Source organism: Somniosus microcephalus, chromosome 27 (genome assembly GCF_052327205.1).
Source record: "Somniosus microcephalus isolate GS21.2 chromosome 27, FLI_Smic_1.0, whole genome shotgun sequence".
NCBI lineage: Eukaryota > Metazoa > Chordata > Chondrichthyes > Squaliformes > Somniosidae > Somniosus > Somniosus microcephalus.
Window position 1 is genome coordinate 27,262,745 of NC_141013.1, and position 17,305 is coordinate 27,280,049.

The 17,305-nt window shown below is 43.7% G+C and overlaps 1 protein-coding gene across 5 annotated transcripts in view; it reads right to left on the reverse strand.

Annotated features, from left to right (window-relative positions):
• The window catches only part of unc13c (unc-13 homolog C (C. elegans)), a 794,870-nt gene that overhangs the window by 570,483 nt on the left and 207,082 nt on the right, over positions 1 to 17,305 (reverse strand). For all 5 annotated transcript variants that reach the window (XM_085968794.1, XM_085968796.1, XM_085968795.1 and 2 more), the window contains one exon: positions 12,463 to 12,526. In XM_085968794.1, the coding sequence (XP_085824920.1) occupies positions 12,463 to 12,526 (64 nt within the window). The remainder of the gene's footprint in view (positions 1 to 12,462; positions 12,527 to 17,305) is intronic.

Consider the following 17,305-nt stretch of genomic DNA (forward strand, 5'->3'; position numbering starts at 1 on the left):
ACCAGCTCCCCATTAGGCCGGAGGACCGTCCATACACCGCCTTCGAGGCGAACGGATGTCTCTACCACTTCCTCAGAGTCCCCTTTGGGGTAACGAACGGGGTCTCGGTCTCCCAGCGGGAGATGGACCGCATGGTCGATGAGAACCAGTTAACAGCCACCTACCCATACCTAGACAACGTCACCATCTGCGGCCATGACCAGCAAGACCACGACTCGAACCTCACGAGATTTCTGAAAACCGCCCTCAGACTCAATCTCACCTACAACGAGGATAAATGTGTCTTTAGCACCACGCGCCTCTGTATCCTGGGCTGCGTGGTGGAAAACGGGGAAATCGGTCCGGACCCCGACCGATTGCGCCCCCTATGGGAGCTACCCCTACCAAACACTCCCAAGGCCCTGAAAAGGTGCCTGGGGTTCTTCTCCTATTACGCCCAATGGGTCCCCAATTATTCCGACAAGGCCCATCCCCTCCTGAAATCAATGTCCTTCCCGCTCACAGCCGAGGCCCACGCCGCCTTCAACAGCATTAAACACGACATTGAGAAGGCCGCGCTGCGGGCAGTGGACGAAAACATCCCTTTCCAGGTCGAAAGCGATGCGTCCGACTTCGCTTTAGCAGCCACCCTCAACCAGGATGGGCGGCCCGTAGCCTTTTTCTCAAGAACCCTCTAAGGGCCCGAGATCAGGCACTCCTCGGTAGAGAAGGAGGCCCAGGCCATAGTGGAGGCAGTGCGGCACTGGAGGCACTACCTAGCCGGCAAACGCTTCACCCTGCTTACCAACCAGCGGTCGGTAGCCTTCATGTTTAACAACAAACAGAGGGGGAAGATCAAGAACGACAAAATTCTCAGGTGGCGGATCGAACTCTCCACGTTTGAGTACGACATAATATATAGGCCGGGGGCCCTCAACGAATCCCCCGACGCCCTATCACGAGGGATGTGTGCCAGCATCCAGGGGGACAGGCTACAGGGCCTCCACAATGGCCTCTGCCACCCGGGGGTCACCCGGCTATTCCACTTTATAAAATCCCGTAACCTGCCCTATTCCATCGAGGAGGTCCGGTCTATGACCAGGGACTGCCGCACCTGTGCGGAATGCAAGCCCCGTTTTTTCAGACCCGACCGAGCCCACCTGATCAAAGCTACACGGCCATTCGAGCGCCTGAGCTTAGATTTCAAGGGACCACTCCCCTCCACCGACCGCAATGTGTACTTTCTCAACATTGTGGACGAGTACTCCCGCTTCCCATTCGCCTACCCCTGCCCAGATATGACCAGTGCCACGGTCATCAAGTGCCTCGGCAACCTGTTTTGCACGTTCGGCATGCCTAACTACATCCACACTGACAGGGGGGGCGTCGTTCATGAGCGATGAACTGCGCCAATACCTGCTGTCAAAGGGGATAGCCACGAGTCGGACCACTAGTTATAACCCCCGGGGTAATGGGCAAGTGGAGAGGGAGAACGCGACAGTGTGGAAGGCGGTCACCTTAGCACTAAGGTCTAAAGGCCTCCCCACCTCCCGCTGGCAGGAGGTCCTCCCAGATGTACTCCACTCGATAAGGTCGCTACTGTGTACTGCTACTAACGCCACCCCTCACGAGAAGATGTTTGTTTTTCCCCGCAAATCAACCTCAGGAGTATCCCTACCCTCGTGGCTCTCCACCCCAGGGACAGTCCTGTTACGGAAGCATGTGAGGGGCCACAAAACGGATCCCCTCGTGGAGGCAGTACACCTACTCCACGCAAACCCACAGTACGCGTACATCAAGCACGCTGACGGGCGTGAAGACACCGTGTCCATAAAGGACCTCGCCTCGGCAGGAAGCGACGACGACGACCCATCACCACCACCCCCAGAAGAACCTCCACCATCCCCAGAGGTATCCTCACCACCCCCAGAAGTACCTGCAACACCCCCGGCACATGGGTATGCCCAGGAGGGCACCACAGACTCCCGGTCGGAACCCGAGGTACTGTTGCGACATTCAGGAAGGACTATCACACCCCCGGACAGACTAAATCTGTAGAAGGGCAGCACGGTGGTATAGTGGTTAGCACTGTTGCCTCACAGCGCCAGGGACCCGAGTTCGAATCCGGCCTCGGGTGACTGTCTGTGTGGAGTTTGCACATTCTCCCCGTGTTTGCGTGGGTTTTCTCCGGGTGCTCCGGTTTCCTCCCACAGTCCAAAGATGTGTGGGTTAGGTTGATTGGCCATGATAAATTGACCATTAGTGTTAGGAAGATTAAAATATGTGGGGTTACGGGGATAGGGTGGGATATGTGTTGGTGTAGGGGTTACGGGGATCGGGTGGGATATGTGTCGGTGCAGGCTCGATGGGCCGAAATGGCCTCTATCTGCACTGTGCGGTTTCTGTGAAGGGGTGAATGTGATGAAATATGCCTTCATCAGACCTGCTTGTATTTTACCTGCTTGTATTGTGTGAACCACACCCTTTTGTTCCTATTGTGTGTATTGGCTACGCCCCTGTCTTTTGCCATATAAAGGTCTCAGGAGCTGTATGAGTCACTCACTACCAGATGAACCCGATGTGGGAAGACCTGCTATGCTGCTATGTTCTTCGTGATTAAAAGCCTTCAGTTGAATCCTTGTCTTTGAGTCATTGATGGCATATCAATCCCACTCCCCTTTTTTTAAACAGGGGTGTAACATTTGCAATCCTACAGACATCCGGCACCACCCCCATATCCAAGGAGGATTGGAAGATTGTGGCCAGAGCCTATGCAATTTCCACCCTTACGACCCTCAGTAACCTAGGATTCATCCCATCTGGATCTATCTTTGGGAACAAGCCATAACTAAAAACATAGAACCAAATAAAAGGTATTCTACAACACATCGATTAATTTAGCAGTTATAAGTAAATGAAAAAAAGGGGTAAAGCTTTTCTCCACCAATACAATTGCTACGATTGTTACGGAATCCTTTAACTAAATTTAAATTTAAACAGGAACATGAGGGTTATAATATATCCGATATCCTTTGTAGTTGTCTTCAGGGAAATTCAGACACATTTGATCAGCAAGCACCAGCATAGAATAAATTATAGTGTCAGGTTTGGATATTGGGAATCAATAGATTAGAAATCAGGCATATGGGACTAAGAGTAGAGTCTGTAAGAGTAATTGGGAGAGAAACACACAACAGTTCTTCTATATTAAATAAAAATAGTAATCTATGTTAAAGTTTAGTTGTTGCCGGAGGTGGGCTGGCTGCCCCAAAGGGTGCAGGGTTCTCATGGAAAGAGTGGGGGGGAGCGCTGATAATACAACACGATGGAACCATTCACGGGGACACTCGCGCAATCTCCCATAGAGCTAGCCCACCCGTAGCTGTTGCACATGGTTTTGCTCTGACAGCAGTCTGGATATTTCATAAGGCAGCAAACAGAATTAACCACATGGGGTTAGATTTTGAAATTTGTTAAGAAACTGGAGGTCAATCAAAAAGGTGCAAACCATTTCCTCCCAGTGACCTTCATTACTAATTTCAATAATACAAACACAGCCTAGAAAAATAAAAAGAACACAAGAATTAGGTGCAGGAGTAGGCCATTCAGTCCCTCGAGCCTGTTCTGCCATTCAATAAGATCATGGCTGATCTTCGACCTCACATCCACTTTCCCGCCCGATCTGCATATCCCTCGATACCCCTAGAGTCCAAAAATCTATCGATCTCTGCATTGAATATACTCAACGACTCAGCCCTTTGGGGTAGAGAATTCCAAAGATTCACAACCCTCTGAGTGAAGAAATTCCTCCTCATCTCAGTCTTAAATGGCCGACCCCTTATTCTGAGACTATGCCCCCTAGTTCTAGACTCCCCAGGCAGGGGAAACAACCTCTCAGCATCTACCCTGTCAATCCCCCTCAGAATCTTATATGTTTCAATGTGATCACCTCTCATTCTTCTAAACTCCAGAGAGTATCGGCCCAATCTACTCAATCTCTCCTCATCGGACAACCCTCTCATCCCAGGGATACGATAAACCAATATAATTCTGGGGCTAAAAAAGAGCTGGTTCATAGGTGAAGTGCCTTGCAATATTCCATCTGATTTACAAAGAATAAAAAGCTTATTTGTTGTATTAACAATTTTATCAGCTGCCACCACTGTTTAAAAAAATAATCTTTAATTTACTTATACGATCACTGAATTGCCACTTTATTGTGGGTGCCAAAATTACTGATCAGCAGTTTCCCCAAGTGACTGTTTCTGGCTGTGCAGGAACTAACCAGGTCTGAACCCTCTCCACAAAGGCCAGAACACCATTGTAAGTGGTAAGTTCATTGAATATGGTTAAACGCACTCGCTTTTTATTTATACACACCATCAAACACTGCATCATTGTACTGCACATTAAGGGGTCACACATTTTTTTTCTGGGGTCTCAGAGTAGGATATCTGAAGGAATTTAAATTTTGAAGAACTAAAATGCTACTACAGACAACCAGGGGGGAATTTTGCCAGCCCTGGGGAGGCGGGACTGCCGGGAAAATGGAACCCAAACCCGCTCCCAACCCGCCTCCGTGCCATCTTCCCGGGAGGCAGGGACCCGTCTCCTCAAGGTGGGAAGGGGATTATAGCCATTTGAGGCTTTTCCCCATTCTGCCCCTGCAAGTGCGGGCTTCCCGACGGCTGTGAACCTCGCCAGGGTCAGCGAGGCGAGCAATGGGTCTGCGGGGGTGAGAGGGGTCAAAATATGTGCTGTGGAGGTGAGTGATGGGTGCAAATGTGGAGAGGTAAGTATGAGAGGTGAGTGTAAAGTGTTAGAAAAAGTTTACTTACCTTTGTTTCTTCATGCAGGCTTCAACCCTTGGGGATCCGGAGGTGCCTCATCTCAACGGCAGAGATGACAGAATTCTCAGATGCAGCAGCCATCTGATTTCTGCTGAGGAAAGAGGTTTTGGTGAGTCTTTGTGCAAGGACTCACCAAAGAACAGAGAATGTCAGTGTTTGACAGCTTCTCTAAGATGTCAAACGCTGACAATTCATCTGTCAAAAATTTTTGACAGATGAAACGTCATACGCTGACGTCCTCTATCACCGGCTTTCCCTTAAATGGCCGGCTAAGCCCGCAAGGTCAATCAAGGGAAAATAGCGTGGGTTGGCCGGTCGTCATTGAGGGCGGGACTAAAACCCAAAAACCAGCAGTCCCACCCCAATGACAAAATCCAGCCCCCTGATATTTTAGACCTGTATCAATAGTTAAAAAGTATTTTAGTTATTTTTTTAAATAATGGTTTTATATTGATTTGGGGAAAATGCATTGTGGTATTATTGATTCAGTGAGAGGAATTTTAACCCCCCAAAAACAGATGGGTTTGGATCGGGTGGGATGTAAAAATGCTAGAAATCTCAAACCTGAACCCAAACCGCCTCAAAAACGCTCACTTCCAGTTTTAACGGAGGTGGGATGGGGATGGGGGTGGGCGACCAACCCACTTCCCAGGAGGTGGGTCGCTCATTTAAATATTTTATTGAGGCTGCACGGCTGCTAACCGGCTATGGGAAAACTGGCAGCTAAGAGGAGACGAGGACTGCTGCATGGAAGAGGCAAGTGCCTTTCCAGCACTGCTTGTGGGCCAGGAGGTGCAGGACTTTCCCCCACCGCCCTACCAAGGTAACCTGCTTCCCACTCCATCGGATCAGACACCCCACCCCCAAAGCCATGATCTCCCAATGACCCAGCCTTTCCGGTCTCCTCGTTCCCCACACACCAGCCGTCCCTTCCGATCTACCCAACACTCCTCCCCCAGCCTCCAATTCCGCACCCCCCCCCCACGCCCCCACCAAACCCGGCTTTTCAATTCTTTCCAACCTTCGTCTCCACTTCCTGGCTGCGGCCTGGTGCCAAAGGCCTACCCGCCCAACAGCCAGCCAGCCTCTCAGTCTGACTGGCTGCGGACATGAAACGGAGACAAAGATTGTTAATCAGGTCCTGCCATTAAATTTGGCAGGACCCGAAGGAAACTCATTCTTCCGGGTTTCCCAAAGTCAAAATGTCCCCCCCCCCCTATATTGGGGCTATTAAGTTCATCCTCTTGTTTCAGAAGACAGACAAACATCCTCTCAAACATGTCTGGAACATGAACTGAGCCGTCACATTTCATCAGATAAAAACAACTTACAGATAAGATCCAGGGGGGTAAAGGAAATATACGAACTGAGAAAGAATATATTCACAGCCAAACATAGATGGAACCTCAAAGCATAATTTTAGAAATATGGAATCTCAAAAGCAAATTAGGAGCACTGAAAGAATGTCAAAATTATGCTTGTCCAGATGCTTCCAGTAAATGACAGGGATTTAGACAATCCTTGATCTAGATGCCCCTACTGTTTCATATGTGTGAAGATAATTAACTTTGACAGTGTCATCAGTTACTGGTTCCCCTCATTAATCTTCTGAACATAATGCATTCGTATACCCAGTACATGTAATATCAACATAGGAAGTGTAAATATGCAAGAAAACTTGAGTTTAAAAGAGAAATTCAAACCCATTTTAAACAGTCAATATTTTATTGCTAAGTGCAATCCTCAACCAAATTTTCTAAGCCATGCGCTGTTGCATTGTGGAGAAACAGACCTAATAACAGCATTAATCTGGGGATGCCATCGCGTCATAGAATCATACAGCACAGGAGGCCATTCTGCCCATCGTGCCTGTGCCGGCTCTTTGAAAGAGCTATCCAATTACTTCCACTCCCCTGCTCTGTCCCCATAGTCCTGCAATTTCTGCCCCCCCCCCCCATTTCAAGTATTTATTCAATTCCTTTTTGAGTGTTACTATTGAATCTGCTTCCACCACCTTTTCAGGCAGTGCGGTCCAGTGCTTCAGAACATTTTGGTTCACATTCAGTAGTGATGTGATGACTGCACACTCTTTAGTTATCCTATGCAATTTGCTACTAAATTGTTATGTACCTGTCAAATATACAGTACTTAACTTTATTATACTTTACAAAGATGAAGGACTCAATTTTTATAAAGATTACAAAATCACACTGAATATTCACATCAAAGCTTTGTTCTGCTAGAATGCTCTCAGCTGCTCTGAATGTTCCATTCACTTCTCATTTGGTACAGTTGGGATCTCCTTCACAACGACCTTTTTTAAAAATTTTCTTTAGTAAATTATTTAACAATCGCAAAGAAAACTTTTTTTCCTTGAACACTATAATTGTGCAATCACATTAAGATTCCAGATGAGCAATACTTATCAAATTGTCGGGTTTTGGCTAAGTTCCATCCAGTGATCTTACAGAAGTCACAATTTTTGACAACCAAGTACATTGTTTATTTTCTCTTCTGAAACTACACGTCGGGTTAAACTCCCTGGCCTAGAAATTGAGTTGACGCCGCGCCAGGGCTTTAGCGCCGGAAATTTAGCGCCGGCGCTAATTCCCTTGCGCGCGCCAAAAATTCAGTAGCGCCGCGCCCAGACGGCTGCCGGCGCTACTGGCGGGCGTGAGTGCCTCCCAATGGGCGCTGAGTGCCGCATTGCGGCGCTAATCCGGCGCTGCGGCACCCGATGCGGTGCGGCAGGCTGGGGAAGTGCAGGCCTCCTCCTCCCGTTAAGGAGGCGCTGCCTTCACCCGATCGCTGGCCGTTTGATTTTTTCAAAAATGAGCCCGGCACCTCGGACAAGTGCCGGGCTTGCAGGCCAGACGCATCTGTTCCGCGGGGGGGGGGTGGAGGAGTCCGGGGAGGGAGGTGCGGGCAGGCGGCCGGCGGGAAAGCGGCCGGCCGCCGCGCGACCTTAATGCGCCGGCGCTAACTTGTGTAAGACTCGGTTGCCAGAGTCTTAGTTGCGGCTGCCACGGGCGAGGCGGCCGCAACTGAATTTCAGCGTTCGGGCACGTTGCCACGGCAACCGGGACGCTGCGCACACCGATGACGTCATCGGTGCCGGCGCAGCGCAACCGGCTAACGCCGATGGCAGCGCCGAAGTGAATTTCAGAAACGGCTATCATTGCGGCGCTAGGCCCTCTAGCGCCGCAAAATGGGCGCTAACCCTACTGAATTTTCAGCCCCCTCTGTTTTTCAAGCTATTTGCTCCATTTGCTTCTCCCCATTCTACATAGGATTACATAGGATATACGGCACAGAAACAGGCCATTCGGCCCAACCAGTCCATGCCGGCGTTTATGCTCCACTCGAGCCTCCTCCCGTCTTTCCTCATCTAAATCTATCAGCATAACCCTCGATTCCCTTCTCCCTCATATGCTCATCTAGCCTCCCCTTAAATCCATCTATACTATTCGCTTCAACCACTCCCTGTGGTAGCGAGTTCCACATTCTCACCACTCTTTGGGTAAAGAAGTTGCTTCTGAATTAAAAAGGGGAGGGTTACAGGCACAGGCCTGTTTTTTACAATTCCATTTTATACACTAAATCATGCTGAGAGGCCAAAGGTAACCTGACCCTGGGCCTCTGCCAATTATCTTTGACACGCCTTTTCATTTTTTCTCACTCCCTGTGGAAAAACTTCTAATATTTGCTTGGTTCTTCTATGAAGTAAATTGTCTTGTGGTCAGGAACTTAAAAAGGGGAGGATTGCAGGCACAAGCCTGCTTTTTACAATTCCACGGCACAGTGCATTTAAGGTGCAATTTTTAAAAAAGAAACTGATATGCAATCAAGGAGCAAAACCAACACTGCAAATTAACCAGCCCATTAGCAAGAATTCAAGAATACTGACATTGTGCCAAATGACTTGGCATTATGCAGCAAAAAAGCTCAACATTTACCACGTAAACATGCGCACCATTTGTGAATTTTTTTTTAATTCATTTTGATTTTAGTCTGTAATCACTTACAAAATTGACTCATTTATATGATTATTGGAGATGTGCAATATTCACAGTTCATGAATGAAAATACAATAAAATATTTGAGAGAAGTATTGAGATGTAGCCAATCTGATTAAAATTTGGTCCTGTTCTGGTAATAAAAACCGTGTTTGACGTGGATATTTATTCATTATGCTATTTTTTGACAAATCTAGTCCAGAAGGTGATTTGAACACTCTGTCCTATTGTCATCAGTTAGCTGCCAAGGCACAAATCAGCATAGAGTTTCAAATTGAATATGCAAGATGCTTTAGTGACAGAATTCAGACCTTCGTGCTATGCTCGAGCAAGCCCATGGGCACAAGATATATTTTAGTCTGACAGTGAGAAGCTTATGTTTTGGTTTGCATTACAAGAATCCATTACATGCAGAAACTTTCATTTCTGAGTAAAATCAAGGCGGAGAAAGAGAAGATCAAAGGGGAGAAAACTGCATAACCAAAGCCTGAGAGATCAGGAAGAGGAGATAGACAAACATATAAAACAGCAATTGGCAGCCAGGCTCAACTTAATCACAATAAGCTTTAGCTTTTTCATTGAGATAAAACTCAGAAAATTTACCCTGCAAGATTATGGAGAAAATATTATGTGCGTGTGTGTGTATTTATATTTTCATAGCACTGACAGCCACTTTTCAGATTGTAATGAAGGAGGAAAATAGAAACATTCTGCAGGTTCAAAGCCAAATTGTATTTCGCCATGACACAAAAGGATAGAACACAAAATATTAGGCAAAGAATTGCAATGTAATAAACTACTTAATTTTATCTTTAAAAAGCATTTTCACCTTTAAAATGCCTCAGCTATAATTTGCTGAAAGCTTTGAGATTGCAGTCAAAAGGTTTGTATGCAAATGAGAAGACAATTTACTCTGTGGTAACTCACAAAAATGCATTATGAGGCTCCAGGTTGCCTCCATTTTGAAATAAGACCAAGAAAATGTCATCCCTACTAACTGTTGCAAAATTAAGCTCAATCCCTCATAAAATCAAAACTCAACAACAATTTTATATGGCACAAATACAGAAAACACCTTAAATATTATGTCATATAATTCATATTAATTTAAGTGAACATATTAAATAAATATGCATTTGGAAACAGGAGCATATAATCATGCAAACTAAATACAAAACTATACTTCAGGTGAAACCTCTTTGAAGATCACTTTTTAATTGTAGTTATTTTAAGTCATAATCCAATATTATATTTTCAAGAAAAAAAAAGTTAACATTTTCTTTTTTCCCTAGATAATTACATTATTGGTGTTTGATTTTAAGTGTGCAAAATGTAATTCCCCAGTCAGGTAAAAGTTGTAAATTTGAAGGAGTACTTGCACACAGATAATTTTACAAGTGCATTGTTCTGAAAGCTAGTCTGATATTAATACTTACAGGCACCTGAAATTATTTCCTTTATTAGGATGAACCAGAATTGCAGCTCTTATAACCATACAATGAAACATACACCTGAATGCCTGTCAAGCAAATAACTTGCCAATTTTCATAAAACAAAACCACCTAAATTTTAGTTTCATGTTTAAAATGCACTTAAACCTTAGGCAGTCCCTCGGAACCGAGGATGACTTGCTTCCACATTAAAAATGAGTTCTCAGGTGACTGATGAGTCCAATGCGGGACCTACAGTCTCTGTCACAGGTGGGGCAGACGGTGGTTGAAGGGGCGGGTGGGTGGGGTGTTTGGGTTGACGTGTGCTCCTTGCGCTGCCTGTGCTTGGCTTCCGCTTGCTCCCGGCGAAGAGACTCGAGGTGTTCGGCGCCTTCCCGGATGCTTCTCCTTCACTTTGTGCGGTCTTGGGCCAGGGATTCCCAGGTGTCGGTGGGGATGTTACACTTTTTCAAGGAGGCTTTGAGGGTGTCCTTAAATACCTTCATGTTCGCTACATTTATATTTTAATTTCTTAAATTTAGTTAATTTTTTTAATGGAAACATTTGTAGAGACCTGCATCAAGTCTGGACTTTTATAAAAGCAATGTACAGCCATTATTTGTGTTGCTTATTATGCTGTCCAGCTTTCCAAATAAGCGTGTAATTTAGGCAGGGAAACTTGTTCCCTTTTGAGAGCACGGACGTCCCAACACTGATATTTAAAACTCTATCATGAGAGAGTGAGTGAGTGTACACTCTCGGAATGTAATAATGGATAGAATAGAAATAGTTGTCCATTCAGACAATGCAAAACAAAAATGTAATTAGGGTGGCGTGTTGGTACAGTGAATTGGAGGTTCCAACCTCTTATGCCAAATAGTTTTATGGCACTGAATTAAGTCTACAATTTCCCCACGGTGCCTTTCCAATCTAGCCCTTGCCATTACGAGGGAGGCATTGAAAGGAAGCCAGGCTCAAGAGCAGGGGTAAGGGGGCAGGTTTAAAAAAAGTAAAAGACACATCAACCTGGGCTGTTAACAGACCAGAATTGGCATAAGTTTGGGACCAGAGTTCCTGCCCAGATTCTCAACTAGCCAATGGTGCTTAATGGGAGTGTGTCTTAATACATTTTACACAGGTAGGAAAAAATGATCAGCAATAAAAAGCAGAAGAGAAATGTTTCCTAACATACATGTAAAAGTATCTTCTCCTGAAGCATATGTTATTAGGTGTAGTGAATGATTTCACAGCTTTATGCACAGAAAATGTATTAAAGGTATGTGCTTTAACAATCTTCCTCTATTTCAGCATAAAAGCCTACTAGAACATTCACGACTGCCAAACTGTTCCCTTGTAATACCAATCAAAGATACAACCCATTCTTATTATATAATAGCATAAAGATGCCAAAACTTTCCAAACAAAGATTGGAAACAACAGATTTCAGCGAGTGAGTTCATGTAATGCAATCTCAAGACTCAGAAAACATTTAGAAACCATTTGAATTTGAATCTCATCATTTATGATGCCATTTGATCACTAAGTTTACAACCTCTAATTCACCACCAGTTATCCATTATATTTGATATGCTTAAGATCTGGAAAATCGCATTGGTAAAATCACAAGTTGCTTCATATTGTAAGATTTAAGGGTAAATTACCATCAGAGCGTACAACCATTGTTATGAGTCAGGCACCTGTTATAGAAACCGCCCAATATTACTTTCCAATGGAAATTTAAATTGAGCAACTCCTACAATGGCCACACGACCCGCAATGCCAGCTTTACACACCAGCGGTGAATTGAAAATTACCCCCAAAAAACACTACTTCAAAACTGGTGTAAAATTAAAATAAAACTTTGCATTGCAAATCCATCCCAGCCTAACTATGCAAACTTGCCACTGCACATTATAAACTTCTCTTAATTTTTCATTAATAATTACCACAATAAGTTGAATACTTTTGTTTAAAATTAACAGCTTAATTTTTCCCCATAAGGGAAGCCACTATTCCCCATGGCTATATCCTAATGACAGTAAGGTGCCGTTTTATCTGTTTCCATATATCACTGTTTTACCGTTTGTGAACTGTGAACTATGTTACATTCCACCGTAATAAACCCCAGAGAAGTTCCAAAAGTCTCAAATATACTGCAATTAAGGGAGTCCAAAGATTCAGTCTTACTTTTTCAATGACTCTTTTCCACCTTGATCTTGAAATGCTATTGGTACAAACCACCTCTTCGTTCCTGAAAGACAATTTTATTTTTTCTATTACAAAAATTATTTCCAATAGTTTTAGAAACAAGTTCTAAATATTGATATTCAAAACACTAAGTAATATGATCAAGTAACAAAATTAATCATCACCATATTAAGAACAAGATTGTATATTATTCTGATGATCAAATCTCCAAATGCCAGTTATACATTTGATAGAAAACATCTATAAATAATATGTAGTACCACAATATAAACTTCTTTTTTTTTAAACTTTGAAACTTTAGATTTTAAACAAAGATGAGAGAAAACGAAGAATTGTTTTTTTCCTCCATTAGAACAACAGAGAGTAGAATATGGCAGAAGAGTTTAAAATTAAGAAAGGATGGGAAGGATAGATAGAAGCAACCTGTTTCTGGTAGTTACTGGGTCTAGAATGAAATAAGATTAAATGCAAGAGATTTAGAACAAAGAGCAAGGGAAACATTTTTTTTTTTTTTTTTAAACAGAGAGTTGTAAAGTTGTGGAGAACGTGGTTGAGGCAGAAACTACTTCCAACATTCAAGATTGGATAGGTTGATGAAGGAAAAGGGGATGAAGGACTAAATCTGAATAGCATTGTTTGCATGCATGGAGAGTGAACGTCGACATAGACTGGTTGGGCCAAAAGGCTCGCTTCTGTGTCGTAACTGCTATGTATTTCTATGAAAAGTCTACATCTGAATAATAATATGGAGGTTTTTTTTAAAGAGCATAGAGAGATTAGATTTAGCAAATTAAGATTAAGGCAAGCGTGTGAGAATCCTATAGCCATGGTTGTTATTCAAACACCAATGGTAAAACATAACTTTAGAGGAACCACAGTCCTTCTCTGCTATACCATCCCCTTTTCGTCTAAGCATTATCCACAAATGAGTGCTGCTCCAGTAATGTATCTATTACAATACTACTCTTGCCACCACTAATCAACAATGAGCGCGTGGTATATAATTTTAATAATGACATGATACTGCAGCTAATGGTAGAAAAAAAGCCTCTTTAAGTGAATTATAATGGAAAAAGCATGCTGTCTTATATGAAAACATAGTAGCTAAATTTGCTTAGAAATGGAATATATCTACAAGGTGACACACGATGGAGTATCACAAGGCATGAGAACTCTAAAGAGAAACAGCTGTACCAATGCACAACAATCTGTAGTTTACAAAGATATGACAGTAAAAGTTTAAGTGTGAACAATGATGTTCTTGAAGAAAAACCAATACACGTTGCTAAAGAGCTGAACATTGAACATGTTGCTAGTCAACTGCGTGGCTACAGAGATTTACTCTAAGGCATATTCCAGCCATAATTATTCCAACATTTAGAGGACAATTTTCACAACGTTTTCAGAATCTCTGCGTACTTTACTGCCATTCTGGAAAACGTTTGGGAAAGCTGCATCCATTGCTCTCTCTCTCTCTCTAGGGAAGAGAGTGAGAAGCTAGTAATCCAAGCATGGAGGAGGCAGGTATTTGGAAGAATGTTTCAGGGTGAAAAGATTTTTAGTTCAAAGATAATGATCTTGGTTTATGTGAGACACAAAGCATCAAGAGGTTTAGTTTAAAACGACCATCACAGGTGTAGGTGATGCAACTGGTCAGGATTGGAACAATACTTCTGTAAATCCCACTCCTCATGTTACAGCAGTAGAAGTCACAGCCACTCTGATTTGCTTGCTTGTTTTACCATGGGACCTTACAAGCTTCTGGCAAGATTTTATCACTGAATAAAGCAAAATGTCAAACTGTATACATGAAGTAATCAACGCTAAAATGGCACATTTTTCAAGCTTCAGAGATTTTTCCAAAACAAAACCTATTGTGAAGGTAGCAGAAGCTATATGCACAAGCTAGACATCCAATAGAAATGCATGTGGCAGACTACCACAGGAATATTAAATGCTTAATATCAATTCTACTCACATAATGTGCTGACTCTAGCTAAATTCTTTGGCTCTACATATGATTCTGTCATTATTAATAATCAATGAGTTCCAGCATTATTCAAAGAGAATAAATGACAGCAAGATAGCTGTTGGGAGATAAAGTGCACACGTTAAAATGATCTCATGACACCTATAGGCACATCACAAAATGAACCCGAGCATAATTATCAACATATAAACATCAAATGGCACGATTACGGAGGCGAATTAGGATTATTGAAACAAATAACTAGAATATCTTTATTCTGTAGCCACAATAAAGGGATGCAAAATATTTGAAGTTTGCTGCATACTTCATCATCTTATAACTCACTGGGCACTGCAAATATAAAATAATGAGAAATGGATGTGTGTGATAGAAATGGAGCAGCATACCATCAACAGCTTGTTCCGGGGGCAATATCCTGATATTGACTAAAGAGATGTACAACCAACTGATAGAAAGACATTTCAGGTCAACGTTCTAATCGAGTGAAGCTGATAAACTATCTATCTTGGTAGTGTTTATTGTTCGAGTAATGTTCGAGGAATATGGCATTGCTCATAACAGCGAAAGGTGTTTACAATTGCCCCAATATTTATCTGGAATGATGAAATTTCCCAACACAATGGAAAAGGGGAACAGACCGTGACGCCGGTTTTCCTCCCCCTTTACATTGCCCTGGGATTTCCACAACTTGCCCGAAAAGGTTTGGGGGAGTGGAGTTTCTGTACTTGCAACAGGTGCAGGCATGTAAATGAGGCAGGGGATAGGGCCATTCCGCCTCATGCTCCTGAAGGTTCACCAGAAGAGCGTCAAAAGATGTGGACAACCAAAGAAGCTATCGTCAGCCTTTGCACCTGGTCCCTTCGTCTTCACAGAGTGTCTGAGATGGGCAGGCAGCAAGGTGAAGAAGGCTCAATAATTAAGTGCCTTTTTATTTCCCCAAAGAAAGCCATTGGATGCTCAGGCTAGAGACCATCTAACTGTTGTGTACAAAAGGCCCCACAGCCGGCAGTCACTTCCACTGCAGCAGGCCTTTAAGGCTGGATTTCCATCCCCAATCTGAGCACTGGTCCCTGCCAGGGGTTGAGCACTGCCATGGGCACCTTGCGGCCAAGCAAATGACCTGAACCCGCAAATCCAGGCAGGTGAAGGTCACATCATCCGCAGCATACTTGGGAGGAAACTACACCTGACTAGTGCCCAGGTACAGGGTGGGGAAAGGGAAGAGGAATAGCAGGGTGAATAATGCATTTTTCTTGAGTTATAGTGAACAAGTACATAGAATTGCCATCATATAAACAGCAACAATGTCAAAAAAATTACAGAAGAGAAAGAACTTAATTCTGCAGATTGTGTGTTGTTACAAACCTTAAAATGGCTGAATCAAATACGATAAATTAATTGCCAATTCATTTCTATTCACCAATTTATAAAAATGTGCACTTAATATTTTATCCTGGTCACCATGAGTGCAGCCCAGTGGAGGAATTTGATTCGGTGAACCTCCTTCACCTCTTCCCCCCCGCCAACAGGTGTAACAGTATCAGGAGAGGAAGGGTGGGCGCTCAGTTTGCAGGTGTGGAGAACGGCTGCAGCAACAGCACCTGCTATGAACCTGCATCACAGCAAAGAATGTTTTCAACCATCTGAATGGAGGCACCAAAGTACTTCATGTACTGTTGATGTGCCAAGAATTATTCCATAGTGGTTTACAAGTGTTCAAGGAAGCCATCAAAGCTATTTCGAAACAGTCTCATTTGCATCCCTAATCCGACAAATGCTCCTTTATAGAGCCTGTAATCCTGCTTGGTTAATAGCAAGTCAGTTCCATCAGAATTAATGCAACATCAGCCACTTTTCCAAAATTGACTTTCCGGTCAACACCTGCAAAATACTCCTCCCTGCTCTTTTTTTCATAGTTAAGGGTCATCTTGGATGGACATCGAACAAGTGACAGACAGTGTGATTGTATCGCCTGTCCTGTGTCCTTGACTAAAGGCCCAAGCCATTTGCCGACACGCTGAATAGCACTGAAGCAGCACTCTCAGGCAGCTCGTTGGTTGGAGGGGGAGTGGTAAATCTGGCACCTCCACCATAGAGCCCAGCCAGAGCATCAATGGAAAAGGACGGGGAGGCAAGCGCACATTGGAGGGGGTGCAGACGGGCCAGGCAGAGCATTCATCCTTTAAGGACTAATGGTTAGTCCACTCAATGCCTAGCACCAATAGACGAATCATGTGTGGTGCATGCTCTGCCCACTGGTGCCTCAAAACTGCACTGAGATTCTATAACCGCCGTAGGATGCTAATTCGTATGTTACAAGTAGTCTCCCTCCGGAAACAGACAGGCACCTGGGATGCCCACATGAAGGCCCCAACAAAAATGGTGACAGATTGAGAGCAGGAACAGGATGGTAAAATTAACCCCTGCAATTTTAGACGTGCCATTCCCACACGAAAACAGGGATGAAAATTGCCTCAACTTGGTTAAAATATTGACTTTATTGGAGGTCCTATGAGCGACGAGCCCATCGCTATTGCTAAGTTTACACCTATACAATACTATTTATAGTCAATATGATGGTGTTGGCCCAGAAATAAAAAACTGATTGGAATGTTTCAGCTCACTGAATTCTAGCATAAATGAAAGTGAGTAATTTTTCCAGCTGCTATCTGGCAATTCACTGCTGATCACAACTAATGGGGAAAAAGAGATTGCATTTTATGAAAATGCTACCGATAGAGGCAAATTGAACCTTATAGTGACCTGACTGTTTAACGATTGTGTATACTTTTAAACATTTCAATGGTATGCCACACTGTATACATTTTGTAG